The sequence below is a fragment of the Triticum urartu genome, chromosome 3 (assembly GCF_003073215.2).
Source record: "Triticum urartu cultivar G1812 chromosome 3, Tu2.1, whole genome shotgun sequence".
In the NCBI taxonomy this organism is placed as follows: Eukaryota; Viridiplantae; Streptophyta; class Magnoliopsida; order Poales; family Poaceae; genus Triticum; species Triticum urartu.
The window spans coordinates 726,638,775-726,649,696 of record NC_053024.1 but is presented as its reverse complement, the minus strand read 5'-3'; the positions used below and the strand labels follow the sequence as shown (position 1 = coordinate 726,649,696).

The 10,922-nt window shown below is 44.3% G+C and overlaps 1 protein-coding gene across 1 annotated transcript; it reads left to right on the top strand.

Annotated features, from left to right (window-relative positions):
* Positions 1-1,349: 1,349 nt before the first annotated feature.
* LOC125549465 (protein NRT1/ PTR FAMILY 5.10-like) lies at positions 1,350-3,736 on the top strand. Its single transcript, XM_048712873.1, has 3 exons — positions 1,350-1,523; positions 1,593-1,810; positions 2,292-3,736. Exons 1-3 carry the CDS (start codon positions 1,394-1,396, stop codon positions 3,549-3,551), a joined length of 1,608 nt encoding a protein of 535 aa, XP_048568830.1. The 5' UTR covers positions 1,350-1,393; the 3' UTR covers positions 3,552-3,736.
* The last annotated feature ends 7,186 nt before the right edge of the window (positions 3,737-10,922 follow it).

Here is a 10,922-nt window from a genome sequence, read left to right as displayed (position 1 = left end):
CACACATGCTCGATACACTCTTGCTTAGCTACGTATTACGTAATTTACTACTTTTTCTCAAGAAAAAAGGATTGGTTATTGTGCACTGTTGCCAACGTTGGACCATTGATGGATACACGACGGTGACAACTTTACCATGATGTAATCCTTACCTAAGGCTGGTCGTAATGTAAGTATCATAAACGGTATCATGCATGTCACCTAGACTTTTTTAATGATGTGTCACGCAATTAAATGAAAAAAATGAGGATGTGGTATCATATAGGGCTGGACACGAGCCGAGCTGAGCCGAGTTTGCTCCGAGCCTGCCTTTGGCTCGCCATGAGCGAGCCAAGCTCGGCTCGGCTCGCTGGATGAACGAGCCTGCTTTTGGAGGCTCGGCTCGTCTTGGCTGTGGCACGGTCCCGCCCGAGTGGCTTGTGTGTGCCCTGCTGTATCCATGGACGCGGATGCAGTGTGCGTGCTTGCCTGCGTCAATTAGTGCCAGTGCATGCGTGTTGTCCACGTGCTAGCCGCCGGTGTGTTGTGTACAGTTTGAATGCATGCGCGCCGCCGGCGCTGATGCAGTGTGCTCATGCTCAGGGCGGCGGACACTTGGGGCGGCGGCACGGTTGGCGAGGAACCACGGGAGCGACGAACGGCGTCGTCCGATGCGGCGCGTCCGCCGATGTTGTCAAGAGGGAGTCTTTCAGCGTTGTGCACGGCGAGGAGGACGACGGTCAGGTCATGACCAGAGAGGCGGCGCGGCGGCGGAGAAACAAATCCTATAGCAGACGAGGAGGCCGGCGTCCTGTGTACGCACTCGCTATGGTTTTTTTTGAGTCACTTGTGTAGTCGGGGTGCTTCAGTGGGCTTGGGCTGCTCGTGTCATTACACTAGGCTGCAAATCTCCATAAAAAAAACTCACTGGGCTTTGAAACGAGCCACCGAGCTGGACCGAGCAGAAACAGGCTTGACTCGGTCGCTGAACGGGGCGAAATTTGCAGCTCGGCTCGACCTTTTTCTATGCCGGGCCGAGCTGAGTCGGGCCGAGCTGGAGTGTGTTTCGGGCCGAGCCAAAAAGCTCGCTTGTGCGTCCAGCCCTGGTATCATATCATGATACTGTATCATATTAAATGATGTACTAATTTATTTCATGCATGATAATTAATAAGGCAAGTTAAGATACTAACTCATGATACCATGCATTATAAAAATAGTATCATATGCTAGTATCGTATGCATGATACTTGTATATGATACTCATCGTTACACTACGGCCAGATCTAGTTATAACGTCTGCAGCAGATGAGCTGGCTAGCATGTGCGTGTTTTTTTTTCGTGTCCCATTTAAGAGAGGACCTTTAATCTCTGCAAGCGAGAAGTGAACACCGAGAGGTCGAACAAGATACCAATGGAGGATACGAAGGTCCCGTTTCTTCCTGGTACGGATGAGTCGCCACTCGCCGGCGTCTCCGACTACCGCGGCCGCCCGGTGTACCGCAGCACATCTGGCGGCTGGCGCTCGGCCCTCTTCGTCGTCGGTATGTTCCAGTTATATATTCTAGGTAGTATATACGTCTATAACTAATTGATCTGCACCATGGATGCAGTGCTGGAGGTCGCTAGCGGTTTCGCCTTCTACGGCGTGCAGGCCAACCTCATCATGTTCCTAACAGGGCCTTTAGGCCATTCTAACGCCGCGGCGGCAATGGCCGTGAACGCCTGGGTTGGGACGGCCAGCATCATGCCACTGCTAGGAGCCTTCGTAGCCGACTCCTGGCTGGGGCGCTACCGATCCATCATACTCGCCTTCACGCTCTACGTCCTGGTAATGTCTATAGTTTTAGCTCCATCGGCAACAGTTGATTAGAGTGGGACCACAACTCCTGAAATTCGTTTCTACAATATCATGCATAGTTCTAAATCTTAAACTGTAGTCTGAGTTGACATTCATGATCTGGATTGGTAAATGCAGGACATGCTACAAGTTAATCTAGTCAGAATGTAGATTCATTAGTTGTTGATCATGCTCATCTTTTTTTTACGGGGAGTTGATCATGCTCATCTGATGTAACATTGCATACATATATACATGAAAATGGAATAAAAGAAGAAAAAGGCCTAGAAACAAACATCTGTGTTTTCTCTTGCTCATTTGCTCGAACATTTCCCCTATTCAGAGTGAGGGACCTGCAGGCAACACGATATCGATGGTGCCCTTTTTATGCATAGACGGAGAAAATCTTTCTATTGGAATGATAAATCTTGAGTAGTGAATATTTACGGACTGTTTCTTAATTAATGTGCAGGGGTATGGCATGATGACTCTAGCATCCGTGCTCCCCGTCCAAGGAATCGACGGTTCCTCTTCCCATCCTTGTTCATTACAAGTGGCCTTGTTCTACACCTCTCTCTACCTCATAGCCCTCGCGCAAGGCGCGGACTATCCATGTGCCCTGGCCTTCGCTGCGGATCAGTTCGACGCGAACGACCCTCGGGAGCATGCTGCCCGCAGCTCCTTCTTCAATTGGTGGTACTTTTGCTTAGCCGTTGGTACCACCATGGCTCTCGGTGGAGTTGGATATATCCAGGAGTCCTTTGGTTGGGCAATTGGATACGGTATGTTATGCACCACGGTGCTCTGCGCCGCCATTGTGTTCCTCATTGGAACCTCTACCTACCGCCTATACACGCCCACCTCTGGCGTCAACAACCCCGTCACGCTCCTTGCTCGGAGCATTGTGTCTTGGCTTGTCAAGGAAACCCGACAGGAGGAAGAAGCGGCTGCTATAGCCAAGGAGGTAGAGGAGGGGCACAGCATGCTGCACCTGTTGTCTATCTGGGCGGCGTGCCTATCCTATGGTATGGTGTTTGCGCAAATCATGACGCTGTTCAACAAGCAAGGTCGCACCCTAGACCGTCACATCATTGGCTGCCTAGAGTTGCCGTCTGCCGCCCTGCTGCTGTTTGGCCCGGCAACAATCCTTGTGCTTGTTCCTTTCTATGACAGGGTGTTGGTGCCATTGCTTCGCTCCATGACGGCCAATCCATCGGGGTTGACGTTGCTGCAACGCTTGGGATCAGGCATAGCTATGTCGCTTGCGGCGGTGTCAACAGCGGCACTTGTGGAGTCTCGGCGGTTAAAGGTGGCCCGCGAGCATGGTCTAGTGGATGTTGCCGGTGCCACTGTGCCAATGAGCTGGATGTGGCTGCTGCCGCAGCATGTGATGATGGCGACGGCAAGCGTGTTCGCCGAAGTCGGGATGCAGGAGTTCTTCTACGACCAGATGCCACACGAGCAGCGCAGCTTGGGCCTGGCGCTCTACTACAGCGTCTTGGGCATCGGCAACTTCATCAGCGTCTTCCTCATCTCCCTCATTGACCGCATCACCAGGAGCGCCGGCGGGGATAGCTGGTTCGCGGACAACCTTAATCGTGCTCACCTTGACTACTTCTACTGCTTGCTCGCTGGCCTTAACGCTGTCGGCTTTGCCCTCTTCCTCTGGCGCGCAAGCTCCTATGCCTACAACAACAACAACAACAACAACAACAACAAGATGCTTTGCTGACGTCACATGCTTCATGGATTCGTCGAATAAATTTCCTGGTTATTTAGTGTATTGAGTTACAGCCATACTCATCAAATAACTAGGAAATTTATTTATGTTCCCACTTGAGAGTTACATAACTAGCATATTTAATTGACTAAGTTTTTTCTGCTGGTTGCCAATTAAATACTACCTCCATTCCAAAATAAAATATGTTTTAGTAGGCTAAAATATCCTATCAAAACGTTATATTCTGGGACAGAGGTGGACAGAGGTAGCAAAAGTGAAGTCATAATCAACATGACGACCAGTACATTACAATATCACTTTAAAGGAACCTTAAGTGCGCCTAATTATTTTTAGAGCCATTTTAAATAATGTCAAATAGAATCATTATTAGATTATTCATCAACGTCTGACAAAGAGCATACATCAAACTAACGTGAAACCACCACACAACACGTACAAACCCGACATTGAGTGAAAATCATGCCAGCAAGACCTTATGCCTGAAAACACACAAAAAACCATCACCTAGACATCGGGAGCATTCGCATACCCTGAGACACCCTCTAGGAGAAACGGGAGCGCTCATCCAGTATAGCAGACTCTCGACGAGAACCTCATGCACACGCTGAAAAAGTAGTCACCGCCGTCTTACCCCTAGCCACAACCTTGGGTGCGTCTATCGACACGCCTCCACCGACGAGACCCAGCTGCACCATGCCGCTGAAACTCGACGACGTTGAAGCGGTATAATCCACCGTGCTCGTAACACCCCAAGATCGGTACTATACAGACTTTAACATTTGGTGCTAAGCTCCGCATAATAACGATCCAGAGACGCCCACCAAGCACAAGGTGCACGTAGAAACATACACGCCCACCAAGCAGTGCCATTACACGAGTTCACGATGGAACCACCACAAAAGAACATATATATACAAGCAGGACTCCAGTGAGCCACGAATACAAAGGGTACATTACAAAGATTCCTATCACAGCGAAAGCTAAATACCATCTGAGTACGTACAAGACTACAAATGGGCCTAAGTGGCCTGAAGATAACCAAACATGCACATTTATTTTCTTTGTATGGGTTCTAGGCCAATCCTATCCTATCCCTCCTTTCACAAAAACAAAAAGTACACCAACTTGTTGGGCCAAATGGGCTGGACCGAGCCGAGACTGGCTTGGCCCAAGATCGGTGATACATAGGAGAGAAGAAAGAAATTCCCCGTGCCGCTTGCCATTTCGGGTTCAAGGAATGGCATACGAGCGGAATACGATACTATCGAGCTTTCCGAAAGTGTGAGCTGAAATTCCAGGGTAATCACAGTATTGACTCTATCACAAGCTATTCGAATTGGCTGGAACTTTATATACCAAAAAAAAAGGATATATAGGGGTTTGTTTTATTGATGCAATCGAGACGAACCTTAATCCCCTCAGTCATGTGGTTGACCTGTCTGTCCAATAAGTCTAAGTGAATGGGAATCCTATAGATTGACCAGCCTGGGCCGGTGGTTGACAAGCCACTGATCGGAGGCGACTGGACTGGAGTGCTTTCATCAATTGCCTGCCTTCTTCCCTTATCTAATCTCTTAGGTAATATGAAAGTGGTGTTAATTGTCACGCTAAGGAGCTGACCAGTGACATTTTTGTCTCAATTGAAGCCAACCCCATGCTATGGGTAATGCAAGCGAAGGAGTTTCAGCATTGTGCAATTTGCAATTTGATTATGTAAATCTATTAATTCAGTATAGGAAAACACACAATTTTGATTCTTCGCGGTCCAATAAATACTAACCGGCTCTGTTAGATAAGCTATGGTGCTGAGCCCAACTCGGTGCGGACGAGGACAAGCTCGTGCCATGTGGGAAAGCCCAGCTCGACGTCCAGGCTTACCGGTGCCGGAGTTTGGCGGAAGCTCTAATAAAGAGGTCGGTCACGGCTCACGCATATCCATCCTTCTTTGGTAGCCGCGGTGGTGGAAGGGAGGTGGGTTTTGTGGGATCTGTTTGCCCCTGGGAAGATTTTGGTATGCATGTTTGTGTAGCAATGTTCATCAATGGGGGGCTCTGCCCTGGATGGCGACGGCTGAATCTTGACTCAAGTTTTTTTTTGAGGGGTAAAAATTTTGACTCAAGTATGTAAGGAGAAATTGCGCTCTCTATCCCCAACGAGCTAGGATCGTGACAAAAAGCCCAGCCCAATCCTATCCTTTCCCTAATTTCACAAAAGTAAAAAAATACACCAATTTGTTGGGCCAAACGGGCTGGACAGTTCCGAGACTCGGCTCGGTTAAATAAGCTATCGGGCTGAGCACAACTCGGTGCGAGCGAGGACAAGCTCGGGCCAAGGGGGCAAGCCCGAGCTGCACGTCCAGGCTTGCCGGTGAGGGTGTTCTGCGGAGGCTTCAATAAAGAGGTCGTTCAGGGCACATGCATAGCCAGTCTGGTAGCCGTTGCTAAAAAAAAAACCCTGTCTGGTAGCCGCGGTGGTGGAACGGAGGTGGGCGATGTTCATCAGCGGGGCTCGGCCACAAACGTGGCCACACCTTTGGAAATTTATGGTCAGCATGTTTCTGCGGCAACGTTTATCCACAGGGTGTCTACATGCGTTTGACTCGCTGGAAGGGCGAGGTGTTTTTCCCGGGGTTGCATTTTATGTTACTTGTCTTGATTTGTTTGAGTCGGCATATGTACACTAAGCGGCAGCGCTGCGCCCATATAGCTTGACGGCGCCGCGGTGGTCTTGTAGAATGACAGCACCATGGTACCATTCCATACCTTTTTTCCGAAATGGGGTTGTTCCAGCCTCTGCATTAAAATTAATCCTATCCGCCATTTTACTACGTGCTACTCTGCGCGAGCCATTAACGTTTTTCTATGTGCGGGGGATCAGTTCATGACTTGATCGTTAAGGTGTTTGTGCGGTGGTGATTCAGAGCGGCCGAGACATCGGTGCTACTGCAGGTTTTTTTAGTTGTGCGGGAGAGTACCTGAAATGGTTCGACTCGGTCAGCTGGCCGAACTGCTATTCCACATATCGTCTTTCTGTATACCTGACTCATGGACTTTTGCGGTGCTTTAAGGCGTACTACCTCCGTCCTGGTTTATTGATCCCCATGGTAATCTGTGCCAAATTTTGACTACAAATTTAATTAACCAAATATTCATGCATGTCATCAAAAACTATATCATTGAAAACTATTTTCAAATACGAATCCAAAGATAAAAGTTTTATTGACATTCACTAACATTTTGTCAGTTAAATCTTTGGTTAAAATTTAACACAAATTACAAAGGGGACTAATAAACCAGGACGGAGGTAGTATCACTTAGCGAACACACTCCCGGGGTACCTGCTCTTGATCCTTTCTCCATTTTTGTCTGATTCTGTCTCGACTGTTGACCGTGAACGTTTTTTCAGTCAGCTTATTTCAAAGGAGATGAAGTACTGGTGCTTTCGAAGAAGTGTTGCATGAAGGCTTCGTTCTGGTGCCGACCGATGTTTTGGGGTTCCGACCGATGTTTTGGGGTTCCATGTATTGCGCCCGTGCTTCGTTGGGAGGGCTGTCCTTTTCTTATGAGTGGGCCGGATATATTGCTTTTTTCGTTGTTCCTGTTGTTTGCCTTTTCTTGTTTTGTTGTGACCTGTCTGAGTTTTGGTCGTTAGCTGTGTCTGGTCTTATCCGGGTTCTGTTAGCTGTTTGTTCTGTGTTCTACCACGGTGTGTTCGCTGCCCATTGGGAGTCGTCTGTGGTCTTTGTTTGCAGCCGTCAGGGTCGTGTATAGAATTCCAGCAAAAAAAGGGTCGTCTATAGAATGTAAGTTTGGTTTTGTTGGGGAATCGCCGCTGGTTGGGATCCAAACCTCTGGAGGACGTGTGTTGTTTCTGTGGTTCGTTCTTTTCGGGTTATTTGCGATGCTAGGGAGAATTTGCCAGGCATATAGACTCTAATGGGAATCTCTGCAAATGTTAACTTGGAGCCGAGCCTGGTCTGTTTCCTTTCCAAGAGAAAAATAAAATGTTTGTCCATTGGCCATAACGGTAAATGTCCCAGGCAGGTAGTTTTGAACACCTGAATTAGCATTAAATTTGGAAATTCCCTATCCTCCTTAACTTAAATTGAAGATGGTATTGCTGCCTTTGAATTCGAAGAATATTGATGGCCAACTGCCTAATTCCATTTTCTCTATTATTAGTTCATCTATGTGCTGAAGTACTTTTTTGGTAAAACTATAATTCTAGTTGGTTTCATTATTTTTGACAAGCTAAATAGTTATGCATGCCAGCCACTAAAGAATTTATTTTACCTAATTTTGTAAACCTTATCATTCTACTTGTTTATACTTTGGATGGTACAAAAGGAATAAACTGTTTCCCAATGCGCGACTAAACTTTCATGCGGCCATCTGTTAAGCAGGCAGAAAAGTGGTCAGCTATCTCTCTGCTCTTCCGCACAGAACGTCCAATGGACTCAAAATAGGCCATTGTAAGCGATATTTCTGTATCTTTTATAAGCCTGGGTCGAAGCTTGGTTACAAAACATTGGTCCATTATTAATTAGATATGACCAGATAGTTATGTGTAGTTGCAACTCATATTTTGGCACCATATAGGTATGGTACATTATAAGGTGTCATAGCCTAAAAATCATACAGTAGTTTAATTTGTAGGATACTAGTTTACGATACAAACGCCATAATGCATAACATTACAAAACAGTATCCTAGTATCATCATATTTACTTAAATATAAAATTTCAATGCAGAGTTGTTGACAAGCTCTATTTTTATTATTTTTCTAGATCCATGTGCCATGATACTATGATAGAGCATGATACTGATATGACCTCTGTTTATTAGTTGTTGTTCCACATCGGCTTATTATCGATTGTACTGTAATATAGATCGATGAATCTCGCATTTTGCGAGGCGTAAGAATGTGACGCCACAAAAGTCCCATTATTAGATTTACGCAATCACATTACACTTGTTACTTGCTTCAAAGCCTTGGTGGTCAAGCGGACCGGCCGGTAGTTGGATCCAACATCCTCTTCATGAGCGTTCCAACAAAACTATATCAAGTCTGTACAGGAGGCAGACATAAGGCCCCCCGATAGAGGTCCACAAGACATGCATATAATATAGTTTATGAAATCATCAAGGCTGCCATAAAACCATGCATGTGGACTCTACTGGGCATATCTGTCGGTTGTGTGCTAGGAGCTGAGCCTAGTCTTTTTGCTGGCCTAAAGTAAAAATTCAATGTGTTGGGCATGCCCATAATGGTAAATATTCAAGGCAGGTGGTTTCGAACTGCTAAGTAAGAAATAAAATGGTAAATTTTCCTATAATCATTAAAATGAAATTAAAGATAATAGTATTACTCCGTTGAAATTCAAAGAATATTCACATACATTAAAGTACCTAATATCTCTTTCTCAATCTGCAGTTCTTATATGTGCTGAAGTAATTTTTTGTAAATCTATAATTCTAGTTTTCTTCATTATTCTTGACAAGCTAAATACAGGTGCATGCCAACCACTGAGGAAGGAGTATCTAATTTTTAAACCTTATTGTTCAAATTGGTTATAATTGGGATGGTACAAAACGAATAATCCATGTTCTCAAAGCATGACTAAGTTTCGTGTGAGCATCTGTTAAGCCGGCAAAAAAGTGGTCAATGGTATCTCTTATGGCTCTCGCACATAGAACATAATGGAATCAAAATAGGACTTTCTACGCGATGTTTATGTATTTTGTGTAATCCTACATTGATATTTGATTACAAGACATTAGTCCCAATATTAATAAGATATCATCATATATGTCTAGTTGCAACTATTATTTTGGTGCAATAAAGGTAAAGTACTTGATAAGTAGTCATAGGATAAAAAATAAGGCGTTGGTTTAATTTAGAGAATACTAGTTTACAATACTAACACCATAATGCACAACATTACAAACTATTATCCTAGTGCATTCATATTTATTTATCTCTAAAATCTCAATGCAAAGCTATTTACATGGTCTATTTCTATTAGTTTTTTCTGGACCTGTGTGCTATGATTCAATATTAGAGCATGATACTGATTTGACCTCTTTTTATTAAATGTAGTGCCACATCGGCTTATTTATCAATTAATCTCTTGTTGTGCAAGGCATGATAATGTGATGGCACAAAGGTCCCATTATTATATTTACACAATGAGTTTATGCTTTTTTACTTGCTTTCCAGGCTGGGTGATCAAGCGGACCAGCGGGTAGTTTGATGTAGCATCCTCTAGATGGGCGTGCCCATGGAACTCAATCCAGTCTGTCAAGCAATCAAACATAAGGCCACACGAAGGAGGTCCAGGAAAGATGCACATAATACATTGCATGAAAACATCAAGGCCGTCATCAAGCAATGCATGTGCACTATACTGGGCGTATTTGTTGGCTGTGTGCTGTTCATTGCCCGTAATACTAAATTTCCAAGGCAGCTCGTTTCACACAACTAAGTCGGAAATATAATGGGGAAAGTTTCTATAATGCTTAAAATTAAATTTAAAATAGCGTTGCTCCCTTTATATTTGAAGAATATTCATTGACACTGCACTACCTAATGCCTCTTTCTCGATCTACAATTCACATATGTACTGAAGTAAGCTTTGGCAAATCAATAATTCTAGTTGGCTTCATTATTATTGACAAGCTAAATACAGGTGCATGACAGCCACTAAGAAAGAAGAATTACATGATTTTTTAAACCTTACCATTATACTTGGTCACAATTTGAATGCTACAAAAGTAATAAACGATGTTCCCAATCCATGACTAAAATTTGTCGCGTCCATCAGTTAAGCCCGAAAAAAGTGGTCGGCGTTAGCCCTTATCGATTTTCCATAAAAAATGCCAATAGAATCAAAATAGGACCTTCTACTCGATTTTTACGTATTTTGTATAAGCATACGTCCAAATTTGTTTACAAGACAATGGTTCCCTTATTAATTAGATATTATCATATAAATATGTCTAGTTGCAACTCATATTTCGGTGCCATGTAGGCATGGTACTTGATAAGGTGTCATAGCACAAAAAAATCAGGCGTTAGTTTAGTTTATAGGGTACTAGTTTACGATACTAACACCATAATGCATAAAATTACAAACTACTATCCTAGTATCATCATATTTATGTATTTTTAAAATATTTAAAGCAAAACTATTTGCCATGATACAATAATAGAGCATGATACTTATATGACCTCTCTTTGTTAACTGCTGTGTCACATCGGCTTATTATGGATTGTACAACAATATAGATCAACAAATCTCCCATTATGCCAGGCATAATAATGTGATGCCACAAAGGTCCTATTATTTAATTTACACAATGA

Excerpts from the sequence above, each read along its gene's own strand:
- LOC125549465 (XM_048712873.1), top strand. The coding sequence starts at position 1,394 with ATGGAGGATACGAAGGTCCCGTTTCTTCCTGGTACGGATGAGTCGCCA. Across the intron at positions 1,524-1,592 it reads CTCGGCCCTCTTCGTCGTCG|TGCTGGAGGTCGCTAGCGGT; the intron begins GTATGTTCCAGT and ends CCATGGATGCAG. Across the intron at positions 1,811-2,291 it reads CCTTCACGCTCTACGTCCTG|GGGTATGGCATGATGACTCT; the intron begins GTAATGTCTATA and ends ATTAATGTGCAG.